Source organism: Monopterus albus, unplaced genomic scaffold (assembly GCF_001952655.1).
Source record: "Monopterus albus unplaced genomic scaffold, M_albus_1.0 scaffold99.1, whole genome shotgun sequence".
NCBI lineage: Eukaryota > Metazoa > Chordata > Actinopteri > Synbranchiformes > Synbranchidae > Monopterus > Monopterus albus.
In genome coordinates, this window is record NW_018127979.1 from 3,154,622 (window position 1) to 3,182,366 (window position 27,745).

The following is a 27,745-nucleotide window of genomic DNA, read 5'->3' on the forward strand; positions in this document are numbered from 1 at the left end:
AACCGGTACAGGGACCACATTACTGTGGATGCCGCACCGATCCGTCTGTCAACTTGCCGCTCCATTTTTCCCTCACTCGTGAACAAAACCCCCGAGATACTTAAACTCCTCCACTTGAGGGAGCAACCCGCCCCCAACCCGGAGAACCATGGCCTCAGATTTGGAGGTCTGCATCTCAGTATGATCATTTTATATGACTGTTCCTCAGCCTTCGAACCCAGAAGCTGTTCCAGTTGAGCGAGGATTGAGGATGTCCCAAGACTTATATTCCCAGAGAAGCCGTTAGCGAGGATACAAGAGACCATCCTTCATGAAATTCTTTTATAGACAAACACACCCCTTCATCAGCATCAGTTGATGAATAGATGCTTCAAACGAAGGATTGGAGGGAAGGACATCTCATGTCTCTATAAACCTGTTTCCTTGATTCCTCCCTCCATACATTGTCTCCTTGCATCTTTCCCTTGTATCTTACCTGGCTTGGAAGTAATAGATGCAAATGAGCCCCTACCCTCTCCCCAACTAACCACAGGATCGGGCTCGCCCAGGCCATCACTGCAGCTAGTGGAATTCACCACCTAACTCACTTTCAGTAATTTAGTCTTAAGTCATTAACACTGTAATGTGAGGTAAAATGTCTGATTTGTACGAGATGCAATTTAAACTCTTCCCAACTTACGGTACTTACTCTTCAGTCTAAACAGTCACATGTTTATAACTACAGATTCAGTTAGCTATGCAGCAGTTACACCTGTTTATTTCTACACAAGAACTGGTTTGTGTGGGGCAGCCTGATTTCATTTAGCTATGTGCTAATTTCCACTTAGTAAACATTTACTAGATGGATAACTAGACCAACTGGCTCTAGGACTATTATCTGGTTCATTCATTCACTCACACACAGCTGGTGACCAGGTCTTCACAGTCATTCAGTGGCAAATGTTTAAACTAATTTTCCTGATATGGTGTTTTTTATAGGTCAAGTGGAAAACCAAGCACACATGAAAACTACTCTATGTTATACATTTACATCAAATTGTACTATATCAGCTGCAGTACACTTAGTTAAACATTACCTTGTTGCCATTAACCAGGTAAAAAAAAAACCATTGAGATCATGATCTCTTTTACAAGGGTGATGATGATTTACAAGGCCATGATTATATGTCGGCAATGAGTAAAGAATACATATTTAGCAGAAAGCTACTGTGCACTTATCTTGCATTACTTGACCATCTAAATGGTTCTTTCAGGTCAGAATTGTCAGAAGTCTCTGATTGGTCAATCTTGAGCATGCACACAAACCTCCAGATCCGGTAGAGCTGGGAGCTTCCTGCGCAGCCGAGAAAGAAGTTGACAGCAAACAAGTTCCAGTTCTTCGGGATTATGACCAATGAGTATCTGGACCAGACCAGCCCTGGAGGAGAAGGAGGACAATGGTAAGAGTGGAGGTTAAGCACACTGGTTTTCATGTCGTCAGTCTGTTTTGGAACAAGAGCAGCAGATAACATTAAAGACACACATTGCAAAAGTAAACATATCAGGCCACCTTTAGCACAGACTGGTCAAATTCCCTTTGAACTGAGCTAATAAAGTAACAGCTTTGAAACATTCAACAACTCAAGATGGAGCTTAAAATTCTATACATAGTTTGAAACTTTAGAATTGATAGGTTGAAGGGTGAAATTGTTTACCCGTGTCAATTATATTTTTCTAGATCACATTATTTCTGTTTTAAATTACAGTAAATAGATATAAGCTTCAAACTGGTTAAAGTTTCATCTCACCTGTGGCTGTTAGTACTGCAGACTGGGAGGTACTGAGTTTTTCGGCTGGGCGGGGCCTCTTACGCAAAACAACCACAAACAGACCCTGGCAAGCAGAGATCATACTGTATTTACTGTAGGACAACTAGTCAATTTAAACTAGGCTGCTAATTATGTAATGGTGACTGGTTAAATGCATTCTGTCAACCTTGGTGTTGGACTCCTAGAAGGGCTGTAAGATGATACATTTCATGACATTTCTGCTACACAGGATCAGGTTTTGTTTTGCTTACTGGATAATTTTATATCTTCAGGCTCATAAAAAGGATTAAATAACACAACTTGCATCAATGATTGAAATGGCTAGCATGCAGACGTCTGCAATTTATGACAAATAAGTTGCAAAAAGCTTTGTTTTAAGGCATAAAAAGCCAAACCTGAAAACCTCTGGTATAAGTTGAACTAGTTAGACAGAGTTGTGTTAAAATGCACTTACCCATTTAAACATCGGGGCCCAGAAGAAAACTGTTTTTGGACCTTGAATAATAAAAAAAAAGAGATATAAATTTGCTATGTTATTTTCTAACAATGGAAATACCATAATTTGTTTTGTTATTCAAGGTTTTCTCTGGGTGGGAAGTTGGGCTCCTTTCAGACATACACTAGAACCCTGAAATTTTCTAGACATTATCCAGGGAAGCTGTATGTAAAAATGCAGATGTCCGAGTCAGTCGACCTCGATCTTAAGTACACTTTACTCTGCCAGTTCCATAGTACAAAGTCCACATAAGACCCAAGTGAGAATGCAGCCCTGTATTGTCCGGAATATTCACGCGGAGCTAGGGGGTTGATGACGTTCTATCATGTGACCCGAGCCAAACCGGAAGAATACAAACATCTGTTGGCAAAAAAATTTGTCATTTACAATGAAGACACCAGTAAAAAGATTCGGGAACTTTTGTCGTCACGAGTCGGCACCAGAATCGTCAGACAAATTTAAGGTATGACAAGAGATTCGGTTGTTTATGACCAAATTACAAAGTGGCCATGTCCCGCCTCCTGTGTACTCTAGTCAGGCGCGAGATTAATGTATGACAAAATGAATGTAGGATTTATTGTACAGTTGCTGAGTTATACTGCATTAACTTGAGGTATGTGAACCTGACCCTGTGCGATTATTTTTTAAGATCCAGACCCACAATAAACTTGTTGGCTTTATGGTAAACAAAGCTGCAAACTTTGCCTGCCATACACTCAGCTCTTCTTCTCTGGACTGAGATGCTTGGCTGATGTTATCTCAGCAGATTAGGGTCTCCCACATCAACAGTGACACGTTACAACAACAAAATTCGTACAGCTGAAACATCAAGCCCGGACAGGAGCTGCTATTTTGTTCCCTACAAGATGCAGTTAAGACAAGTTAATGCCTCAACATCACATCAATGAACCACCACTACACATCACAAATACCCATTCTGCTAAGCAAGGTATTGGGTGAGCGGATCTGCATTACCTGCTGGGTGGTTGTAGATAGGCCTCAGTTTGGCAGGCAGCAAGTGCTCGATCCTATCCAAAATCCTGTGGTAAGACGCTCTCAGCGCAGCCATGGTTGTAGATGTTCTGATCGAAATAAAAACAATGAACGAAACTTGAAGCTAGCTAAATGGTTGGCTAGCTAGCTACGGAACTTCTTTAAAATCCAAAGAATTTCAGAACCCGTTTCAATTCGCCTATTTGTACGATGTTGAAAAATAAATAAACGACGGATAGATTACACGATAGATGCCACTGTCCTACTGTCGACCTTTCCCCCACAGCAATGGGACCATGCTAACGATGTTAGCTGCCAGACAGTAGCTTCTCTCTGACCGACACGACGAGGTGACTTTCTGTGCGACGCAACCTACCGCGTAAGGGGCGGGGCCAGGTCACACTTTTCTCTATTCTCATTGGCCAGCCCGATAGAGGCGTTAGTTAGTTTTTTTTTTCTTCAGGGCGTATCCCAGCTGGGTGGAAACAAGTCATGATAACTATTGGACTGAACAATAGCATTTAGATGGTCAGTTTTCACGTTATAAACCCGATTTACAGCTGCATGTTAAAAACGGCACACTGTAGTTCGAATTTAAAATTTTGATTTTAATTGTGTTGAATTTTGTCCCAAATGGCATTCTTTTTATTCACAGAAAATAGACTCTCGGTGTTTATTCTATTAATTTGTAGCATGTTGAATAAACTGTCAAATTATACAAATCAGTAAAAAAATATACACACACAATGAAATTTTATAACTGCATTTTATTACATCTTGAATGTAGCCATCATTTACTTATTACTAGATTTATTTTTATTTTTTTCTTTGTAATTATTTGGATCTCACCTTTGTTATATTTTCACATTTATTAGGTCAAGGTCAAAGTGATTATTTGTCATATGCACATTTAGGAAACGTGTTTCCCTGTACAATGAAATTCTTACTTTGCCGTCCACATGAATGCCACATAAAACAAGTGAAATATAAAGTAGATGAGCAATAATACAAATCTAAATAGGCAGTAAAATCACAAATCTAAGGCACTTTAAAGTATCAAGTGAAGGAAGCAAATAAAAATGCAACAAAAACACAATATAATGCAGAGAGAATATATGCTATGTGGGAGCCATGGAGTGCAAATACTTGGCAGTGAGTATGCAATTATGCATGTGCAAAATGAGTATGTAAACAGTACAGATGGAGTTACCTGAGGTAGATCCTGAGTCAGCTGTTTAGGAGTCTGATGGCAGTCAGAAAGAAAACGCTTTTTAGTCTAGAAGTCCTGCATTTCACACTTCTGAGCCTCTGACCAGAGGGCAGGGGTATGAATAGTCCATGCTGGGGGTGAGTGGGGTCCTTGAGGATGGAGGCAGCTTTCCTACGCACCCTACGGTGGTAAATGCTTTGCAGAGAGGGCAGTGGAGTCCTGGTGATCTTCTCCACAGTCTTTACCACTCTCTGCAGGCGCTTGCGGTCCATAGCAGTAGTGCTGCCATACCAAACAGTGATGTAGCTGGTCAAGATGCTCTCAATGATGCAGCTGTAGAAGTTGCAAAGGATCCTAGGCGACATGCCAAACCTCCTCAGCCTCCTCAGGAAGTACAGCCGCCGTTGGGCCTTCTTGACCAGCTGTGTGGTGTTAAGTGTCCAAGTGAGGTCCTCACTGATGTGGACACCCAGGTATTTGAAGCTGCTCAACCTCTCCACCTTGAGCCCCCGGATGAAAAGTGCCTGATGAGATCTCCTCTCCTTCCTCATGTCCACTATCATCTCCTTCGTCTTGTCCATGTTGAGGCCGAAATTATCGTCCTTGCACCATGACACCAGACCAGCCACCTCCCTCCTGTAGGCTGCTTCGTCCCTGCCAGTGATGCAACCTATCACCGCTGTGTTGTCTATGGACTTTAGGATGATGTTGTCTTTGTGGGAGGCGATACAGTCGTGGGTCAACAGGGTAGAGGATGGGACTGAGGACACATCCCTGTGGGGTGCCGATGTTCGTGATGATGCTGGGTGAAGTTCTATTGCCAATCCTGAGAGTCTGAGGCCTGCCATTCAGAAAGTCCAGGAGTCAGTCACAGAGGGTGGGGTGCAGACCCAGTGTGGACAGTTTGTGGGTGAGTTTGTGGGGGACAACTGTGTTGAAGGTGGAGCTGTAGTCAGTGAAGAGTATCCTGATTGTACTCCATTTGCATTGTTTAAAACCTTTGTCATGAAAAAAATTGAATTATAATTTTAACAATAAGGTTTTGCACATAAGTTATATATTTTCATATAGTACTTTTAAAGCCTGCTCTTATTCAAGTCCAACATAATGTATAAGATAAGCAGTAGAAAATATGTAATTATAAAAACCACCTCACCCAACCCACCCCAATAAAACTACGAATAGTAGCAAAAATATTAACTATGGCAGGTTCTAGTTTCCTACGTGATATTGTGGTCTTCTCAGATAGAGGAGTCCTGTGACAAATAGATTCCAGAGCTAGGCAATAATAATTCTAGGATTTCTCCGCCCCGACAGCTATTTGGTATATAAAAACAAGCGCATCCATTTTCTCCGTGAAAACACGTAATTTCTCGCGTTGTTTGGACACAGCTGACTGCTGTCTGTTAAAAGACATAAACCAGGCTACGCTAGTTAGCAGCTCGGAGAGTAGGGGTACAGCCAGCGTGAACACAAGACGACAGCAGAGACAGGAGAGGAGCGAGTCTTCTGACCAGCAATGCAAACATTGAGTGACGCAGCTAGCTAACACGTTAGCGCTGTCCCGACAGACGGGGACTGATCCCGATGGCGAAACCGGAGCGACCGTAGAGAAAGGCGACATCAATAGGAAAGGGATTAGCTTAGATTCAATGTTATTGTTAATTAAGAGCCACATATGGTCACAATGTCCTGCTCTGGTAACCTGGTTTGGGATGTAAATAAACGCTTAATTGGATACAACGAGCCTAACGCCATCAGAACCAACTATTTAGGTAAGAACAATTCAAGTATCTTTAATGCTAACGGTAATATAGGTGAGATCACAAGAATACGTATCATCAGTACTGTGTTTAGCCCCGCTACAAACCAACACGACTGTGCCCCAAGTCACTGGACTTTGCTGTAAATAACAGAGAGCTGCTGCTCGTTGTGCAATGTCATAAGCGTCTAGTGTAACCGCATGTGAAGTTAATTTGTTTAAGTGAAAGAGGAGATGAGAGGTGAAGCACTAGATAGATGGGATTAAGTGTCATGTATAACCCTTAATAGTGCAGCTCTCTCTGAGGTTATAGCTAGAGCAAAAATCAGATTTTCATAGTCATATTTTCACTTTCAGAAATTAAATATATTAGCACAGGAATTGCAGCAAACTGTATATGTAATCACAAAACAGATTTTGCCTTAGATAATGTATAACAATGCAAACATTCGCAGGCTATATATGGATTGAGAGCTGAACTCTAAAGTATAGTCCCCAGAATGTCAGAATGAATGGCTTCACTCATGTAATGTTTTTATGAAGGCTTTTTGCATTATAAAGTGCTTTCAGCTTTGCAGGAACTCATAAACAGTGGAAATGAAACCATGTGCAAGAAAGTACTCTAAATCACAACATTTAAAACATGTGTACAGCTACATATGCACAGGTGCAATTATTCACATATAAAACTTCCATAGTGTTAAAAGCTGAAGTGGAAACAGCTGAGCAACTCAGGCGGTTTTATTTTATTTTTTTATTAAAATATAATGACCACAATCCATATCTTTAGAAACAGTGATGCACGGTGACAGTAAATTGAAAGAGCCTGTAACAGCACTACAATGTATTGAAGTTGTCGTACAAGATCATGATACAACCCCAAATCAGAAAAAGTTGGGACGGTATGTAAAATCTAAATTAAAACTGAAAATAGCGATTTATATATCATCCATATCCTATCTTACATTAAAAACAATACAGCAGTCTGGATGATCCGTTTTGTCTTTGGTCCGGAGCACACGACATCCATTCCTTTCCAAAAAAGATCTGAAATATTGATTCATCTGACCACAGTACACGTTTCCACTGTGCGATGGTCCATCCCTGATGCCTCAGAGCCCAGAGCAGTCGACTGTGCTTCTGGACACTGTTGACATAGAGCTTCCTTCTGGACACATTACAGTTTTGAGCAGCATTTATGGATGTGCCACAGTAATCCTGAGCCCATGTGGTTATATTGCTTATAGAAGAGTGATGATTCATTATGCAGCGCCGTCTCTTTTAATTATGTTATGCACCGTAGAAGGTGACATATCCATATCCCTTCCTATCTTTCTTTTAGGAACATTGTTGGCAAACTGGCGGTCCTCAGCCCATCCTTGCTCCTAAAGGGCTCAGCCTTTCCTGGATGCCAATTTTGCACCAAATCATGTTTGCAGTCACCTGTTCACATCACCTGTCTCAACTGGAATCATCATTTCATAGTTTTACCTCATTACTAGCCCTGAAACTCAAGTGTCCCAACTTTTTTTGGAACGTGTTGCAGGCATCAGAATTGAAATGAGTGTTTATTTTGAACACATAAAAAAACGATGAGGTATCACATCAAATAATGTGCTGCTGTATTGTTTTCAATGTAATGCAGGACACAGATGATTTACAAATGACTATTTTTAAGTTTTAATTTTGATTTTACATACAGTCCCAATATTTTATGATTTGGGGTTGTATATTGACATTGATTATTTGTGCTGCTGCATGTTAATCAGAGCATTTGTCGATATACTGTGTTCCTTGAGTGATCCACAGACTGTATCATTAAATAATATAATATAATATAGACCCATATAATAAAATGTGTATTAGAGAGTACTTTTATAACTTTTCATGATATGGCAATGCTTTGAAGTTCTCTCAAAACAAGTTAACATGTTAATGGTTTGTCCCGCAACTGGGATCTTGGAGAGTTTCACAGTCTACATGAGTGTGCAGAGGTAGCTGTTAAATGTGGTTTAAGAGGATTTGTATGTTTGTTCTTTATTTGTGTTTCATAGCTTTTTTGTGATTTTATAAGGTAAGGGTTTTTCTGACACACCTTCCTGCAGATATAGTTCTCATTGGAGAGATTTCTGGATATATATATATGTCATTTGTGTGCCTCTGTGCTGGCTGTGAGCGAGTAGCCCCTGCTTGCACAGACAGAGAGGTATATAGGACTTTGTCTACTACATGTTTTGTCAAACAGTCAGCACCTGATCGTGATCGAATGAAGATTTACAAGTGTGTGGAGGTGGAGCGGGTGCCGCAGAGGTTTAGTCAGTGCTGTATTTAGCACGACTGAGATATGGTTTGAACTGTTATTGTGTACGGGTAGAGGATACACGCAGTGATGTGTAGGTCAGAGCTCTTGTAGGATATATTTAGCTCAAAGAAAGGGATGGTGGAAACAAGTACTCATCTTCATTCACTTACAACACAGAGACATTTTGGTGGTTTGGTACCTCTGTATTATTCATTAGCACTGTAGGACATTCCCTGAACTGATGACTCTGAAAATCCTATGAGCAAAAACAAAAACAAGACAGTTCAGGTAGTTATATTGATATGGATGCATGGTTAAACTAGAAATAAAACAACTAAATGCATTTATTTGGCATGAGTCCACTTTTTTCTTTAGCATATATATATATATATGATCATCACTTCATTTGTTCATCAAGCTCTCTCTTAATCCCCGACTAATTTAAGTCATTGACTGTATATATGATGAACAGGCCGACGGCTGCCAGAAGTGAATCCATCGACCCTGGTGGCTGGTTGCAGTATAGGTCTTGATATGGATGCATGGTTAAACTAGAAATAAAACAACTAAATGCATTTATTTGGCATGAGTCCACTTTTTTCTTTAGCATATATATATATATATGATCATCACTTCATTTGTTCATCAAGCTCTCTCTTAATCCCCGACTAATTTAAGTCATTGACTGTATATATGATGAACAGGCCGACGGCTGCCAGAAGTGAATCCATCGACCCTGGTGGCTGGTTGCAGTATAGGTCATAAATCCTGCCTCTTCCAAGTTAGCGGATGAGGTATGGGCCACACTAAAACCTCAAAGTACAGATCAAATAAGTTTTTCCCAGAGGTCACTTCTGCGGTTTTTGGTAGATATAATCACACAAATGTGTGTACGAGTGGTAAGCTTGTTTTTAATACGTTATTTGATCATATTAAAAGTGATATTTTGACTGATTTGACAGCTTTGATTGGCAATCCTATGCCATCACTCCACCTGTGGCTGCTACTTTGCAAAAAAAGCAAGATGGCAGCCTGCGGTATTCACGATTTTTTTTTTGGCTTTGCTTTTACATCATGGAGGGAAGTGGTGATGTGACGTCCGACGTATATACAGTCAGTGGTTTAAGTAATTTATTAAATGGCAAACACTATCTGGTTCAAGCTTCTCCAGTTTGAAATTTTGCTGCTTTTGTCTGTTTTCTGTCATTTAGCCTATATCATGATAAGCACTGGATAGTTTAACATATTTTAGGCTCTGAAAAATCGTGATGTTTAATGTTCACAATTAATCATAAGAAGATCAGCTGATTGATTGTCAACAATCATTTGCTGCAGCTTGAGATACACCAATAGTCTCATTTTTTAGTAAATAGCACATTTCATGATAAATTTAAAGCACATTTACACAACGAGACAGCATAAAATAAATAAATTGCAATAACAAATCATTTGATAGGATAATCAGCAATTATTTTGATAGCTGATTTATTGTGAAAGGGATTTTTAATTGGAAAATGCTGTTTTCAGTCTCTAAAAAATAAAGACTTCCGGATTTAAAGTGAATGTCTCCAGCTCAGACTGTGGCCGTATGTCACTTTGTACCCTGGGGACCTGGGAATAACTGTTGGTTGCAGCCCTATAGTCTGAACAGAAACAGTTACAGGCTGATCTTAGAGCCACTCCATTATTCACAAAGACTGCATTACATGCACACTAGTTGTGAAACTGTTGTCATTATATATAGAGGAAGATGAATAAGCGGGTTTCTGACGTCTCCCGCAGCTCTTCAGCTTCTTCAAAGGAAGGCGCTCCAGAAATCATGACTTAAATATGTGATAACACTGTCCTGAAGCTGCTCATTTGACTATGAATGAAAAACGAGCTCGGAGACCAAACATCGCCTCTGCACAAATGAGCTGGTGTTGCTGCGCAATGGGCAGATCTTACTTTATTGTATTTTATTGTATATGTTTTATTATCACTTAACTCTCTACTGAGCTCGTTCTCTTTCATTTTATGAGAGAGAAAGATAATGATCTTAATTTCTTTGTTGCTTGTGACACTTTGGTACTAACTGTGTTACACAAAGTATTGAAGTAAAGTACTGGGGTTTTCACACCTCTCTGTATTTTTACAGCAGTGTGATTTGTACAGGAACAATTCTTTTTTTTTTTATCTTTTGGCTGAGTCAAGTGGAAGGGAGGCTTTTCCTGTACATGCTATAGAAATGTTTAATGTGATATGTTTTTATCAGCACACACTCCTGGTGCATTAAAGTAAAATGATATAGACACATAGATGGTACATGGTAGAAAAATGCTTGAAAACCAGACATTTGTGTTGTAATTTGTGTTTTTCTCTTTTCCCAGGTCGAAGAGAATTTGTCCAGAGGCTTAAACTTGAAGCGACATTGAATGTACATGATGGCTGTGTAAGTGCCCCACATACCGTTATGGTGTTTCTATTCCTTATCATGAGGTTAAAAAGAAAACAATGTTTTAAGTTTTGCTCGGTCAGTTTGGCAGGCCTCAGTGGCTGACGGAAAGCAGATCTTCGACTTCAGGTCAGGTGGTTAATGCTTCTGAGAAACCTGAAGCTGACATCACAGTCACACGTCCTGTCACAGTATCAACTCAGCCACACAACACAACACTGAAACAACCACAGGTCACAGGAGAGTCGCAGTTTAATCCCAGCCTTTAAAAAGAGTTTCAGAAATGTGTCTATTGTGTGTTTTGAATCCATTAGCTGCTTAATTAATGTATACTCAAGTTGAGACCATCTCTGTTAATTTTATGGGAGGAAAGATTCAAATAATGCTGAAACAGTTGATTAACAACAACAAAGACCTATTATCGATTCGTTTTTTTTTAAAGCTGTGTACAAAGTAAATGTTTGCATTTTTTGCTTTTAGTGGTAAAAATCTGAAATTGAATGATGTTTAAAGATGTCCCATTGGGCTCTGGTGGCACGATGGTCATTTTTTATAGACCAAAATATACAGTACAAAATCATCAGGTTAATATTTTTTGCTAACAAATGTGTGTATATATATCTGAGTTTGCAGTTTAGAGAAGTGGGTGATGTAGCACCTTATCTACACAGATGCTTTCACCAGGAAGTCATAACATTAAGGAGCTTTATCTACTGTATAGATCCACTGTGTCAAGCCTCTCAGTGCTGAATTATAACAGGGTAGGGAGAAGAAAGAAGAAGTGCAGGTGGACTAAGTTGGTTAACTAGAGCATACTACTTTGGCTCTGTTGAAAATTATGTATTGAAACAGAAGGCAGAGCTGAAACAAACAGAAAAATAATGTGTAGCAATTTTCTGATGATTGCTTTAGCCACATTTTTCTGTTGGTGCTGACTATTAACTGCAACTCTTGTCTTAGAAAAAGAAAGGCAACTTAATTTATAAAGCACAATTTATACACAGAGGCAATTCAAAGTGCTTTACAGAGGCAAGGAAAAACTGAACCAGCATTAAAAACAATAAGCGGAAGAAACAATAAGTAAAGGCATGAGTCAACACACCAAACACTGCAGTAACAATGGGGAAGGAGATGTTTCCAAACACGGCCGCTGCTGTAAGAGAGTGAGTAATTTTTGGAGTAGTGGAGTAAAAATCTTAAAATGTAGCTTTTGCCAGTGGAAGGTGAGGATTGTGAGGCTCTTTTGTCTTTTACACTGAATCATATCACACACGTACTCGGACCAGTGTTTAGAAAAAGCCATAAATCATTCTCTGCATTTTGAATCTGCAGGTCACCATCTGTCTTTCATCATGTCAGAGAGACAGACAGATTGACCCACAGATTCGAAATGCAGCTTAACCGACTTCAGGTGCAGTTTCTCAGAAATCGATAGGTAAGCTGGAGACTTGTTCAGTTTGCAGAATACTTACACTGATTGCAACAGGGTGATCATGAAATGAGGCTGACGCAAGAAGCTGTTAATGAAACATTGATCCACAGAGCGACAGCAAACAGTGAACTGAATTATCTTCTTCTACTCTCCTGTAGATGGATCACAGATAAGTAAACTGTTGACCATGATTTGATGGAAGATTCACTTAATTAAAGTTGATGTGGTTTGGGCTGGACAGAAAATATGGGTTTTCTTGTCGAATACTCTGCTGTTATAACTTTTGATTGATCATTTGGGCCAGCGGTCGTCACCCTTATTTTGCTTGTGACCACTGTAGATAAACTACTTGTGACCCCTCGACACAGTGTGCATATTTGTGAGTAACTGAATAGACTTCCTGGTCTCAGACTGCTTGACCAATTAGATGCCTGAAATGGTAAAACTATACGGTATCTCACAAACGGATTGGAAGAAACTGTAATCACCTCATGATGCATTAGATTCACCTTGTAGATCGTCAGGTAGGAAACCACTGGTTTGGTTTCTATAAAGGGTCTGATAATTAGGAAAAGGTCGACATCATATAACTTCTCTTTTTAATGCAGTTATATAAAATGAAGAAAATCAGCAAATCCTCATATTTTGAGCAGCTGGCATCGATTATCACTTTGACTGATTTAAGTGGTGAATCAATGACCCAAACATTTGATTAATTTTTTAGTCGATTAATCAACTAACTGTTTCAGTATTAATGTGAACTGCAAAGTAAATATTTCTGTCTTCTCTTAATCCTCGTTTTTGTCTGTCCACAGGTCAACACTATATCCTGGAACGACACAGGTGAATACATCCTGTCAGGGTCAGACGATACCTTTTTGGTTATTACAAACCCGTACAACAAGAAGGTAGGTCTTAATCGATGAAACAACAACAGTTACACACTTATAGCTACAGTATGTAACTTTTTAAAAGAATATTTTTTGCTGTGGAAACGTGCCAAAACGTGTCTTAATGAGGAGAGGTGCGGTCGAAGTCGCCTGTGACCCAGACTCATTGATAATAGCTTCTAAATGGTTTTGAGCAGGCCTGACCTCTCTAACCAATCGGAGATTTTCAGTTAGTTCTGATTGATCAGTAAGTGTTGTTGCAATCTCATTTATTGGAATTTCGTAACGACAAATATCTGAAGAGCTGAGCAGAGCGTGGCAGAGCGTAGCAGGTCGTAGTAGATCATATAGTGGAGCGGGGAGAGGGAGATCTGGGCGGAGCAGAGTGGATTGATTTGGACTTTCATGCTAGTGCTGCCTTAAGTTACATACATACAAAATGGGGTAACTCTTGTTTATGTGTAAACAGTAGATGAAACCTATTGGCATTGGTTGACTGTTTCTCTAGAAGCTAAAAGTAGGGATTTTATGCCTCCAGAGCGGCAATAGCCATGGCTGGAAGCATCATTTTAATGATGATCTGATGATGATTTCCCACCAAAACATATCAGCAGCTTTGTCTGTCGTTAGTTGTAAATCAATTTCACCAGAACATTCAAGATGTGAGGTGATTCTTTTGCCCGTTTTCTGCTGTAGTGTCAGTTTTTCTGAATTTGTTTTGAGGAAACAAACACATTGCTGTCCATGTTTTCTGAAGCAGAGAGTCAAACTAAAATTCAGCACGTTTTATTCCTTTTTTGAGTTTACGTTAGGCATAAGGTTCTGGTAGGGCAGCATGCTGAGGCGTCTTCGCTGCCTGTGTCACCTGCTTTCCAGCAGCCTCTCCAAACGTGTTTGCTTCCCTCCTTCAGGTCAAGAAGTCTATACGTTCAGGTCATCGGGCAAACATCTTCAGTGCAAAGTTCATGCCCCACACTAACGATCAGGAGATCATCTCCTGCTCCGGCGACGGCATCATCTACTACACCCACATTGAGAAGAGTCCCGAGTACAACAGACAGTGTCAGTTCACCTGCCATTATGGAACAGCTTATGAGGTAGTGAACCAAAGAAATTATAGTCAGTGTTTCACAGAGAATAGTTTTCTTTCATGGTTTCTATCTTCTAACGTCCCTGTTTTTGTCAGATTATGACTGTACCAAATGACCCCTACACGTTTCTGTCCTGTGGGGAGGACGGCACAGTGCGATGGTTTGACCTTCGCACAAAGACAAGTTGCACTAAAGAAGACTGCAAAGATGTACGTTCTCTTTGTTTTGTTTTGTTTTTTCAACTGATGTGGAATAACAGGTACACTGTGGACAATAATGGTCTGGTTTTATTGGTTATTGATCAGGACCTTTAGTTCTACAAAATGTTTATTACATAAGAGCAGATGAATTACAAAGTTTTTTTTAAATTCCAGAAATTGGTCATTTAAATGTAAAATGTACAGTGTTGTAATTTTTTTAAATATATTTTATTCATATTTTTGCAGTTTGTTGATGTATCTTTCTTATTGGTTATTGGAAGCTGGAATAATGTTGTACTAATGATGTCACAGGCCTTCATCGCCCACATTCCTGATATGAGTTTGTTATCAGCACTCTTTTCACAAACACCTTTCTGTCAGTGGAGTAATTCAGAAAGCAGTTGTTTGGCTTTAGGCCAGTCTGCGTCAGTGGGAGCTGAATGCCTAATGGATAGGTGTGTGAGTGACACAGAGAGAGGGGCTGCGCCCTCATAGGCTGTGCTGCATCTCCTCATATTTCATAATCGAGGTCAGGGCCTGCGACCTTAAAACTGTCAGACTCTGTTACCTCCTCCTACAGTTTGGCAGTGTTACAGCCTCCACATCTGGACAGCAATAATTCCACTGAAGAATATTTTTCTGAACTGCTCGTCTGGACCTAACTGTTGCAAATGCACCGTCCTCATACTGTATATACACTCTCCAAGCTAAAACTAAAGCAGTCTAATCCATCAGTCCTGCAATAAATCCTCTTTTATGACAGTGAGGGTGTTCAGTTTTTATTCAAAGTGGTGTTGATGCAGCTCTGTGGTCATTTTGAAGGATGTGGTTTGTGCTGCTGTTGAATTATATTGAGAGTTGTGTCTATGGTCGTTGAATGAATGTGGGCGACTGTGATAAAATATCAGAAACACCTCTTTGTATAATGCAGTACAGTTCAACAGCAGCCTCCACACTGATCATACAGTTGAGTCAGGACTTTTCTAAGATAAATAGTTTCAATAAAAACTAAACATTATCACTTTTATGAAGAGATGGTTTATCACTGGACTCTTGTATGAGACTGCATTATCTTAGCTTGGTCTACCTAATAAACTCAGTGGGTATTTAGATTTTTCTGGTAATACCCATTCTCAAAATACAACCAATACTGGTAATGAGTAGAAGTAGTTTTATATTTTGGCTTTTTAAACATCACCACACTGTGTTTGCTTTGATTTCAGGACATCCTGATAAACTGTCGACGGGCAGCGACCTCTATATCCATTTCTCCACTGATGCCGTACTATCTCGCTGTGGGCTGCTCTGACAGCTCAGTGCGGATCTACGACAGACGCATGCTGGGCACCAGAGCCACAGGTAAACGACCCTGCATACTGACTTCACAAAAAAAAAACATCCACAATTGTTAGTCTCTGAATCAGTCAGGACCAGAGAGTTTGAGCATCTAAGGCCTTCACCAGTGACACACCCTCACCAACCCAGCTGACACCGTGAACATTTCACTCTTTCTCACCATCAGGTAACTACATGGGCCGAGGGACGACGGGCATGTGCGTTCGTTTTGTTCCCGCCCACCTGTCCAACAAGTCGTGCAGGGTTACGTCTCTCTGCTACAGCGAGGATGGTCAGGAGGTGCTGGTCAGCTACTCATCCGATTATATCTACCTGTTCGATCCCAAAGATGACCAGGCCAGAGAGCTAAAGGGCCCGTCTGAGGAGCGGAGGGAGGAGGTGAGATGACAGGAAGATTCAACATGCGCAGCTTTCATAAAATCACACATCACCTGATGAGACTCTGTATTTTTAGCCACGCTAGCAGCAGTTTTAGCCTGCATTCTACTTGCATCTATTTGGTGGTCACTGACACTTAAAAATTAGTTTCAGCTCTTCCCTTTGATCTTACAGTCTACGTGCTAACATCATCATGCAAACATGCCGATGTTTAGCAGGTATGGAATTCATCATATTTCAGTGTGTTAGCATGATATTTGCAAATACAAATTAGTGCTAAACACAAATAAGAGTGGAGGCTGAAGGGAACATCATTGGTTTTACAGGTATTTGGTCATAAACCAAAGTCCTCAAGTTAAAATTTTGACCGGATGATGACACCAGGGGAAAAGTTAAGAAACTGCCCAAAAGATTATGGGAGGGAAAGTCAGAGGATGCCTTATCCTGTAGAGACCATGTCTGTACAAACCGTCAAGCCAGTCCATCTAATAAATGTTGAGTTATTTCAGCTTTGATCAAGGTGACGGATTGACCACAGCAACATTACCACCCCTGGAGCCATGCTGCCAGCCTGGCTAAAAACATAGCCATCACACCCATCAAGTTGGGAGAATCTAGGTGACACCTTTAAATGTCGTCCCGTACCCAAAATGATTTGATTTGACATAAATCATCACACTGAGAAGACAGAACCAGAGAAGGTTTGCAGTGTCCCCCCCTAGATGAGGACTGTGGAGCTGGTAGAGCCTCTGTTCATGTTATGGCTTGTTTCACTTCACGTTAGAGCATAAAAGCCACTGTAACTTAGAGTATGAAGCTGTTCCTAAATGGTACTACCTGTGTACAGTATGTACCATAAACAATGCAGACAGTCCAAGTCTTCCTGCTGTCCATGCAGACATTTGCTTCTCGTAAGAGGAGTGGACCTTGTTGTTGCTGTCTGCTTCTCTGAGCGCGCTGTAGACATCAGTGCTAAATCTGTGCTGACTGATGCAGTGCAGTGAGGGAGCACATGACCCTGAAGGGCGACGAGGAGGACGGAGGACAAAGGGAAAAATGCCGTCATAAAGAAAGGCCAAAACATGGACTATTAGTAAAAATCCAATATAAAACATTTCTAAATGCCATCTTATTTAGCTGTTTGTGTTCCATACATTTGGGTTATTATATCTGTTTGGTTCAAGACCAAGGTTGGAAATTAGATTAATGAATGATTAATGAATAACTATAAAAGCTGGACCTCAGATAAACTTAAGAGTTCATAGTGAGATTTCAGCTTCATGTGCACCTGAATGTGCTGGATCATGGTGCTCGTGTTTCAAAGCCTCGTGGTGAGTTCAGCTGTGTCGAGATGCAGCCACCACACACATTCCTTTCCAAATACAGCGACCGACGCAGGCAGTGTTCCTCTATCTTTTAAAATAGTTCAGGCCAAAGTGGGTGGGTGTGGTGTGGTGGGGGTGCTAGGTTCAATACATGTCTTTGCCCCACCTGTGACCCTATTTGTTCAAGGTCTTATTCTACTATCTCTTTCAGCCTCTGCTCCTTTCCACCACCTCCATGTCCACACCTGATATTTCTGACGAAAACCCCCCCAGTTTTCTATTTTTGGCACTCAGCCTGTTGCTGCAGCAAGGGGCCAGGAAAGTGAAGGCAACCTCAGTCATGCAGCTAGAAGGGAGGGGGCACGTTAAAAGAGGACACTGACAGAGACGACCAGTGTTTTGCTTTGGCAGCAGAGCTATTTTTGACCATGATTTGACTGACAAACTGCTAATCTTTCCCTGTGTCTGTCTCTCCACAGCTGAGGCAGCCTCCAGTGAAGCGTCTCCGTCTGCGAGGGGACTGGTCCGACACTGGACCCCGAGCTCGCCCCGAGAGTGAGAGAGAGAGAGATGGTAGGGGCGCAGTGATGAGCACCACATTTGACAGTTTATTAGGTGCATCAGGCTAAAACTAAAGCAGCCTAATCCAACAGTCCTGCAGTAAATCCTCCTGTCCTGATGGTGATAATGCTCAGTTTTTGTTCAGACTGTTTCATAGAGGTGTTGATTCAACTGTGTGATCATTTGTGGTGCTGTTGAACTGTCTTGTGTTATGTAATTGTCTAGTTATGCTGCAAAATCATAAAAACTGTCTTTTTATTTATTCCTTAATTATTTACCAAGCTGCGCCTAACATGAACTCTAAAGCAAAGACCAACAGCGCTCTGTTTTACTGCAGCACACCTAAAGTGACCTCAGGCTCAGACATTATAAACCTGAGTTATACAATTGTATCCTCTTTAAAGTCAATGTGTCGGAGCACACCTAAAGCGACCTCAGGCTTAGACATTATAAACCTGAGTTATACAGTTGTATCCTCTTTAAAGTCAATGTGTCGACCTTAAAAGCAAACGGTTGCTTATTTACATATCCACCGGTTACAGAGGAAAAATAAAAAATAACTCTGTTATCCAAATCTTGCAGCTACCTCGTGTTTGAAGTGGCATGTAAACAGGACATTGTGTGCTGTTTAGTAGTGTAAACAGTGATGTTTTCTCCCTTGCTCTTGTAGGCGAACAGAGTCCAAATGTGTCTCTGATGCAGAGGATGTCGGACATGTTGTCCCGTTGGTTTGAGGAGGCCAGTGAAGCTCAGAGCAGCAGAGGAACCCGACCTCAGACGCGCCCCAGAGGTGACACTTCAGCTGGGTCTCCCCTTCTGAAAAACATGTTCTTTTAACTGTCTGCAGGTCTTTTGAAAGCTCAGATTAATAGCCTAAGACTTGTATAATAAAGTCCCTGTGCTGATTTAATTGTTGCTTGTATAGTTGGCTTTCTGAGCAGAGGATTTGTAGGGAACGATACCAGTTTGTGTGTGCGTCACTCAGAGCAACATGCATCATTCTTTGATATCTAAAAAGCATTTATCATTTTGCTTAGCGAGGTCTTTTAAATGAAATCTATAAAAGTGAAACAGAAAACAGCGCATTTTTGTCTCAGACTTTTCACACAAATCCCAGCACATCCCTGAGTTTGTATACAAATGAATTTAGAAGGAAACATAAACACAGTACTGCCACATGTAATCCCATGAAATGTTGTAGATTGTTCACAACATTTTTTATGGATGTGAAATAGAGCTGAAAACATTTATTGAGTTGATTTGACAAAAATGAAATTATTTTGATAATTATAGCTATTTTCTTAAAGGTTTTTTAGACAAAATGACTCACTGAGTAAATGGCAAATTAATATATTCCTGACAGTTTGTGAGTACAGTCTAAATACATTTATGGTGAACACCTAGTCCACACTGACCAAAGAGTGAAATTGCCTGTTTATTCTTTTGTTTACAGGAACAACTGTCCGTCCAGAGGGGTCGCTGAACACAGCGGCTGGCCCTGCAGGAGCCTTCAGTCAGGACCCCAGTACTGCTGAGAGGCCTGCGGGGACAGACACCCCAGAGGGACCTGGGAGCCCTGCAGTCACCGTTTCTGCCCCCATGCCTAAATCCACTTCCTCTTCCTCCTCAGGGTCATCGTCAGCAGTCACAGCACCTCCTCCCTCCAGCTCCTCGTCTGTGGAGAGCTCGGTCCCTTCCTCCTCTCCCCTCACCTCTTCTCCTGACTCAGAACAGAGGAGTCAAGCCAATACGACTGGGACCCCCACACCGACGGCTACACCCACCTCAGAGCCTGCACTCTCAGGTAAAAGTCTCAGAAAACTCACACACCTGGAACACACCAACATGATTCACTGTTCACTTGTGCACAAAAAGTGCTCCAGAAATTCATGTTTTACTCATCAGTACAAGTAGGTATCCTCAGGTTAGCTCAGTCTCCCCTGTGTGTATGTGAGTATGTGTTTGTTGGCCTCCACTCAAGTAGCAGCCTCTGTTCACTCTCTTCTCTTTCAGCATCCTGTCCTCCATTTTTTTTTTTTTTTTGCCTGACTCTTTACATCCTCCTCCCTCAATCTTCTAATCGTGCATTCACTCTCCCTCTGCCTCTTTGTCAGAGTACGGTCCCCACCGGCTGCCCATAAGTTTAGTGTGTAGGCGTTTGCAGAGGTTACTTCGGCTGGCCGATCCCCCAGGACAGGGTCAGCGAGTGGCCCCTTCTTCTTCCTCTGCAGCCTCTGAGAGACAGTCACAAAGAGCTACTACCTCTGCTGCTGCCGCTGAGACGCAACCCCATACAGGTTACCCTTCCCTCCGAGCTCCCCACCCCCGCAGCACTCCAACTCGCTTGGGCCTCCTCCCCTGCCATCTTATCCCTTTCCCTCTATGTAGGAAAGGCAGACGTGTGTTTAGGCTCCAGAAAGACCCCGTCTTGCCATAACTGACTACTAATCTGGTAGTGACCCTGTTTCACTGCACCTTCCGCCTGTTAACCTCTGTAGCTGTCATTCTCCTCCGTGTGCTCAGCCCCTCTCACTTCATCACTCCACTTGTGCTTGGGTTTTCACCTGCAAACTCCTGTGTGAGTGGCTCTGCTTTGGCGTCGTCTCGGCTCCTGTTTGATGATGCACTGTGATCAGTTTTAACTTGCGGCCACACTGGTAACTTGTAATTTTGATGGGATCTCACATCAAATCAAGAATCAACTGTTCATCTTTCTATTAAAGTGATTAGCTTTTGTCATTCAGTTACATAAACGTTCCCTATGGCTTTATTCAGACACAACAGAACCTCAGCAGAATACTCGCATCATATTTTATCTGGTGCGCTGTAGTGTGAAGTTGAAAGTAATCGTATGAAGAGCAGAGCGTATTCTGCATCAGGGATTTTTTTTTTTAAGTAAATTTTCAGCCGGAGCATAAATTAATGACCATTGTGAGCTTCAGGGATGCTCACCACATCTCAGTGAATCCACTAGTGCATTTGATCAACTTCATCAATTGAGAGTGAATTGGATGGTGTATTTTCTAATGTCAGACTGTGCACAAGCATAGAAGGACAAGATGTTCATTAGGACACCTGTTAATGAATTCATGTATTCATTCGTGTAATTTGTACTAATAATAATCTAAAACAGTGGCAGGGAGTGCAGGTTAGAGGATTGTTGTGGTTGTGTGATTTATTTCCAATGCATTTTTTTTGTCCCAAGCCATAAAAGGTAAACAAGCTTTATCATGGTCTGTTGTGATGAAGCCTCCCAGTGACTTCAAATTGGCTTATTCATTGTTTCCTAGTTTTATAAACTGATTTTATTTTCTTTGTAAGCAAGAAGAGTTAATTAAGTTAAACATTTATTTATTACATTCACTTCAGACTTGTTGCATGAATGTGTTATTTTAATGGTACTAGGTCTGATATAGTCAGACAACTGTTGTGTACTTATGTAAAAGTGACTCAGGCATTGGGAAGTTTAAGTAACAAGTTGTCGTGTCTGAAAGGTGCTTTGTAAACACGTTCAGCTTACCAGTGATTTATTCACAGAATAACCAGACATTGCTTGTATGTGCTTAAGTTAAAACCCGGCCTCTTAAAAGCATCAGAGAATTGTTTTGTGTGGGAGCATTATAGCTAATTTGATTTAATTTAAAAGCAGAGATTCAGGCTGTAATGGTCAGGTTTATGTTGCTATTTTGTTGTTATATGGTTATGTGTTGATAGTTGTCATCTCCCAGCTTATAGTACATCATAGGAATCAAATATTCATAAACAACAAAGTACATCTGTAGTAAGCATGTGGGAACGTCATTATCTTTTATTTCTCCAGATTTACTAATCTCTGATGCTCATTTTGCATATAAACACTGAAGCTGCACCTACACAATGTGAAATGATTTCCGCGACCAGATGAAGCTTTTGGTTTTTGTTTTTTTTTTGTGGTTGTTTTTCCATTGGCCAGTTTTTTACAGCTCCTCCTGCTTGGGCTTGGATTGTTTGTTTGTTTTTAATGACTAAAGTTTTTAATCCTCATCCACACTGACTGTGAGTCCTCAGGTTTGACCTCTGTGCCCAGTGTTTAGTCGGTCTCATCTGTGTTGCAGATTCCCCCTCGTCTGTGGTAAACAAACAGCTGGGATCCATGACTCTTGATGAACAGCAGGGTGCGTCCTTTCCCCCCCCACCTTGCCTTCACAAACACAAGCATCTTTTCTACTACCGAACCTCTCTACAGTCTGTCCTCATTGTTTTCATCCTTTGTCTTTGTCTCTGTATCCACCACTTTACTTCCCCATTATCTGTCAGCATGTATATTAAAGAGTCTGCGGACAGAGCATGTTTGTTACTGGGATGGAAGGTTATTGTAACAATAATAATGATTCAAAAGTTCAGTCTAGGTAATCACACTAATCCCTGTTACTGTAACAGTTATTAATTGTATTGATTTGGTGTGCATGTTGCAAGTGCTTTTACCTGGTAATAAACACACACACAGATTATTAACTGTATTATTTTCATTACTAATTAATCAGTAGTTATTTAGTTCGGAACATATGTCAAAAAAAATATATATTTTTAAATTCAAATCTTGTTTTGTCCAAACAAAGTTCTAAAACTCAAAGATTTTAGCTTAATTTGCAGATGACATTAAACCCTAGACCCTGACTGACACTTGATTTTGTTTAGACCAGTATTGACATATGAGAATGCCAAAAAACTAATATAACAGCTGATGTGCATAATTTTACCTGAACTCATAACATATACAAGCATTTTTGATAAAGATTTTGCTGACATATGCACAGATACCAAAATAAGCTAATATCTTGGCCAGTTTATCAGTCAAGTTCTAATTAACATCCGAGAAGCTGGATCCAGTTACTTTTTGTCTTTTTAGCTCAAAAAAACCTTCAATAATTAACCAGTCATCAACATAGATTTCAGTTAATTTGACCTCTACTGACAAATTCAGCAATTGACTAGCTATTACAGATCTGGGGTTAAACTGCAGAACTTAAGTTTATGACGGATTCCCCTTTCACACTGACACAGCATGGGTGAGTAGAAATTAGTTTTTGTTGACATTTGAAAAACCCAACAAACCCAAACACGGTGTCCTGGTTGTTTGTGATAATGCTCAAATATCGCTATAAACAGTTTTCAGTGGAGACTCATTTGTTTAAAAGGTTAAAAATAAATAAATGAACATCCTCAAAACCCTAAAATGGTTTCACACCAGCTGTTATGAGCTGGCTCAGGTGTGTGATGATCCTTCAGGGGCTTTGATCTTGTGTCTTGGTGTGTTTCTGTGGCTGCTGACGGTCTATGTGTCTGTTACAGCAGGTATGTCTCATGCCTCTTATAAGCACTGTCCTTTCCCTCACTTGTCTTAGTTCTGTCCATGTAAGATGTGAGGAAAACATGAGGAGAGAGGACTCGAGAAAACGTTAATGACATGAGATGTCCTTTCCTCAGATCCTTCATCTGAAGCATCCAGTCATCAACTGGTTAATTATAAAGGGGTGTGTCTGTTCACAAAAAACTTCCACAAAGGTTGATCTCGTGTATCCTCAGTAACGGCTCCTCTACCACTGTCCTCGGCCCTCACTTCTCAGAGCTCATGTAGGAGACTTGGAAGGTCTTATGTTCTCAGTCGACCGGAGCAACTTCTGGTTCGATTAAGGATGTAGGACTGATCTTATAAGAGACATGAAATGTACCCAGTGTGTCCACCTCTGCCCACTCTGTTGATGTCACTGCATGTTCCCATATCTGTTTAGTGGTGTTAATCACTGGGATGTGATGCAACAGTAGGTTGCAGATTTCCAGTGTGCTTTTAAACAACTAGTGATACTGTGACAAACAGGAAAGATTGCTCTGATTGTTATCTGTTAGGATTAAGCTGAACATCACTAATAAATCCTTCTTGTTTGCTTTGCCTGTGTTTCTTCCTCTCCCCTCTCAGGAGAAGCAGAAGCTGCGGGTTCACCTCCTGATGAGCCAGTATCAGCCCCAGCCAGCAACAGCGCACCCACTTCCTCCACCATCACCCCCATGACCAGCACCAGTCGACCCAGCACAGCAGAGCCGGTTCTCAGCCTCCACTACAGTTCAGAGGGAACCACCACCAGCACCATCAAGCTGGACTTCACCGATGAGTGGTGAGAGAGAACCTTGCAAACTGTTAGGATGGACAATGTATAAAATGCTGGATAGACAGTTTATAGAGGCGTCTCCACTGGGATGGTAAAGTGTGCTATTACTTCCAGAACAAAACAATACAAAGTTATATAAACTTTAGACCAAACAGCCAAAAAAAAAAATAATCAAATTTAAGCAAATAAACTGTAGACTGTGGTATAAACAATTTAAGCAAATAAACTGTAGACTGTGCACACTGTTTCTGTTACCACAGTCATTTCTATTTATTTGTGTTGTGCAACAATATATTATTATAGGAGCAAAGACATAATGTTTAGATTCTTCTATTTTTGACCTGTAAATGGAGCCTGAAATCAAATTTGGATGTTTATTCTAGGAATTATTCAATGAGTTTCATGACCTGGTGGTCACTGGACTCCTGGTTGTTACTCCTGACATCAGCAGCAGTTTAGCAGCAACAAGTGTAACTGCAGCACAGTGATAACAGTGTTTCCATTCAGACTCATTGGGTGAGAATCTTCAGTTTAATCTTTATTGCCCTGGCTTGTGGAATTTCAAAAACGGATTCACAGATTACAGACTCCTCTAATGTTTTAGAATGAAGATGGTGCCTGGTTGATTTTGAAGAAGAACCTTTTTACAACAGACAGTGTGCATAGTTTGATTCGCTCTCTATTAAACATATTGTGTCCACTCTATCACGAAAACCATCACCTCCCAGAATATTTCTATATGTGAAAACTGACACAATGGGGTGGATACAGACACATCATTGGCCTTATACAATTAATGTCTTTATAAACAAGTGCAAAACCTGTTGCCAAACCCTTAGACTCGGTGTGTTCTTTTCCTCTTCAGGAGCAGCAGCACATCCAGCTCTTTAGGCAGTGGAGGTCCTAAAACATCTGAGGCTGTGGCTGCACAGAGCAGAGAGAGTTTGTCGACAGATGGTTCATTGTCAGAGCAAGGTGAGTCGTCTCCTTCAGCATCAAGAAAATTACTCTGAAAACATTTCAAATCACGCTTAAAGAGTGGTTAACAAGAAATAATAGTTGTTACCATGGACAGTATAAGAACCCAAAAATAAGATCTTTGAAGAAAACTGAAAAAGTTTTGTGTAACATTGTTATAAAGGACAGGTGTGTGCTTTTGTAACTCAGAAGCTGAAACTGTAAGTTGTCATAGGTCAGAGATGAAATAAACACATAAAAGCAATACAAAATACAACAATTAAAACAATAGAAACAAATCATAAAAGGTACAGTACACATCTTATGTCGGGGTCCTGTGTTCTCAAGATCAAGGTTGCTTTTTTTGTCTCCAGTATAGAAATTGTCTTGAAATGCTGCATAGAAAAACAGGTATATCAGAGATTATGTATAGAAAGTACATTTTTTTGTTTAAAAAATATAGAATGAATGCACAAACTACAGGCATACACACGCACATCTCATTTTGTATGCTTACAGCCAACCACATGACGGTACATTTGAAAACTTCAACCTATCTCCCAGTCCCACAAGTATTTGTGTATACTCCCCCTCAGCTCCCTCCGAGTCCTCGGAGCAACAGAATTTGCCAGCTGCCTCCACAGAACCTCCGTGTGACGCCTCCTGCTCCAGTGCCCTCGGTAGCCCGGTAGCTCCGGCCCCAGCACGGGGCTCCTCTGAGGTGGACAGCACGGCATCTTCACCACTGGAGAGGCTGGAGGGTATGGAGGACACGTCGGGAGGCTGCAGGCGGGCGGAGCCCACAGCGGAGGTGGGAGAGCAGGGCCGAAGTCAGCCTGCACGGGGCCACCAGGACTCTGATGACAGTGACGATGATCCCATCCTCATCCCATTAGCGAGGTTCAGAGGACAGGGACAGAGGTACGTTTGATATACATAACGCTCATGTTTCTGTCCTCCTGTGTCTGAATGCCTATTATAATCTTGTAGATCCAAATACTGATCACTTTTAAAGGGTGGGTATTCTGAGTGGGTGTTTTGTGATGCCTTGCCATCGACTGTTTCACCACAAATATAGATTTAATTCCAGAGGATCTGCGGTAGGAGATAGGATGATCAGGTAAAGTCTTTGCACTGGCAACTCAATGCATCTAACGTGTCATCAAAACAACAGCATAACGTGAAGATTTGTTTGTTTGGTTATTTCACTCACTCACCAAAAAAACTAATAAACACACAGCCGACTGTAGCGTTAAGAGTGCTATGCATGTGAGTACTGACTCCACAGATGGTGTGGCCAAGTTGTTATTACCATAGATGATAAAGTAAATGAAGAATGTGCGCATGACATCCTGATGGAGAGGAGTCAAACAGTATAAAGTTTTGATATCATCAGGAGGACCTCTGAAAAACCATATAAACTAAAACGTTTTCAGCTTGAACCCATGTGTATCTGACTGCCATGCAGTGAATGGACAAGGCTTTGCGTACCAATATTAATGGCTTAATTCAGTTATGACAGAGCAAACAGGTGTTTTGCCTTTAAAGTGGCTGCTTTCGAGGTTGAAGTTTGTTTAAAAAAAGCTTATTATTGGTTGCAAAGATCAATGCAGCATAAATTAAAAGCATGAGGTTTATGAGCATCAGTGATAGCATGGGGGTTGTACAGAAGAGGATTAGGGCCACTGTAAAAAAAAAAAAAAAAAAAAGAATGTACTTGAGTTCTGACTTTTTTCTCAGAATTGGGAGTTCAGAGTCAGAATTTAGAGTTTCAAGCCAGAATTCCAAAGTCAGAACTCAATTTTATTCCTTTACAGTGGCCCTAATCCTCTTCCATAGAGTTGTCTTTTTTGTGGGCTTTATATTTGCATGGTGTTTTTGTTGTGTTTGTCAGGCGCTCCGCAGCTGCTCGTATCCAGGAGCTGTTTCGCAGGAGGAAAGAAAGAAGGGAGATGGAGGAGAGCGAGACCCAGAATATCAGGAGACCCTCAGTCAAAATGGTTTACAAAGGCCACCGTAACTCCAGGACAATGGTACTCCTGAGACATCTACATATTTGTTAGGTGTTTGGAGACCTCCTGAGTATGTCTCTTAAAGGAATGGTTCAGCATTTTGGGGAAAAACATAGGGCTGCATTATGCCAGAAAGTTACAGAAGTTTTCAGCCATGTCTGATGTGTGTTTGTTAAATTACAGTATCAGGCTGTGTGTGTTATGAATGTTGCTATGGTGAGGAAGTGATTAGCTTAGCACAAAAACTGTGCACAGAGCCATGTCAGCTGTTTGCAGTCAAATGGATGTTCTGATCTTGTAGTGAAAGAATGCTTTCTCCAAAATATTGGACCCACCCTTTAACAGTCAGCAGTGTAAAATTTTGAGTTGGTTTTATTTCTTTTATATGCACA

At 40.9% G+C, this 27,745-nt stretch overlaps 2 protein-coding genes across 2 annotated transcripts in view; one reads left to right on the forward strand and one right to left on the reverse strand.

Moving 5' to 3' along the window:
- The window catches only part of mpc2b (mitochondrial pyruvate carrier 2b), a 5,237-nt gene extending 1,563 nt beyond the window's left edge, over nucleotides 1-3,674 (reverse strand). Inside the window, exons 1-4 of the mRNA XM_020609550.1 lie at nucleotides 3,280-3,674; nucleotides 2,263-2,303; nucleotides 1,788-1,872; nucleotides 1,306-1,417 (exon numbers count right to left, since the gene is read on the reverse strand). Of these exons, the coding sequence (XP_020465206.1) occupies nucleotides 1,306-1,417; nucleotides 1,788-1,872; nucleotides 2,263-2,303; nucleotides 3,280-3,373 (332 nt within the window). The 5' untranslated portion in view covers nucleotides 3,374-3,674. The remainder of the gene's footprint in view (nucleotides 1-1,305; nucleotides 1,418-1,787; nucleotides 1,873-2,262; nucleotides 2,304-3,279) is intronic.
- A 2,206-nt stretch (nucleotides 3,675-5,880) lies between these two features.
- Nucleotides 5,881-27,745, forward strand: part of dcaf6 (ddb1 and cul4 associated factor 6) — a 26,226-nt gene continuing 4,361 nt past the window's right edge. The window contains exons 1-16 of the mRNA XM_020609330.1: nucleotides 5,881-6,282; nucleotides 10,941-11,002; nucleotides 13,253-13,345; nucleotides 14,239-14,424; nucleotides 14,514-14,627; nucleotides 15,842-15,977; nucleotides 16,141-16,352; nucleotides 18,157-18,250; nucleotides 18,909-19,028; nucleotides 19,692-20,042; nucleotides 22,333-22,392; nucleotides 24,195-24,390; nucleotides 25,250-25,359; nucleotides 25,938-26,262; nucleotides 27,236-27,399; nucleotides 27,720-27,745. The exon at nucleotides 27,720-27,745 is cut by the window's right edge and continues 145 nt beyond it. Coding sequence (XP_020464986.1) covers nucleotides 6,186-6,282; nucleotides 10,941-11,002; nucleotides 13,253-13,345; nucleotides 14,239-14,424; nucleotides 14,514-14,627; nucleotides 15,842-15,977; nucleotides 16,141-16,352; nucleotides 18,157-18,250; nucleotides 18,909-19,028; nucleotides 19,692-20,042; nucleotides 22,333-22,392; nucleotides 24,195-24,390; nucleotides 25,250-25,359; nucleotides 25,938-26,262; nucleotides 27,236-27,399; nucleotides 27,720-27,745 — 2,346 coding nt within the window. The 5' untranslated portion in view covers nucleotides 5,881-6,185. The remainder of the gene's footprint in view (nucleotides 6,283-10,940; nucleotides 11,003-13,252; nucleotides 13,346-14,238; nucleotides 14,425-14,513; nucleotides 14,628-15,841; nucleotides 15,978-16,140; nucleotides 16,353-18,156; nucleotides 18,251-18,908; nucleotides 19,029-19,691; nucleotides 20,043-22,332; nucleotides 22,393-24,194; nucleotides 24,391-25,249; nucleotides 25,360-25,937; nucleotides 26,263-27,235; nucleotides 27,400-27,719) is intronic.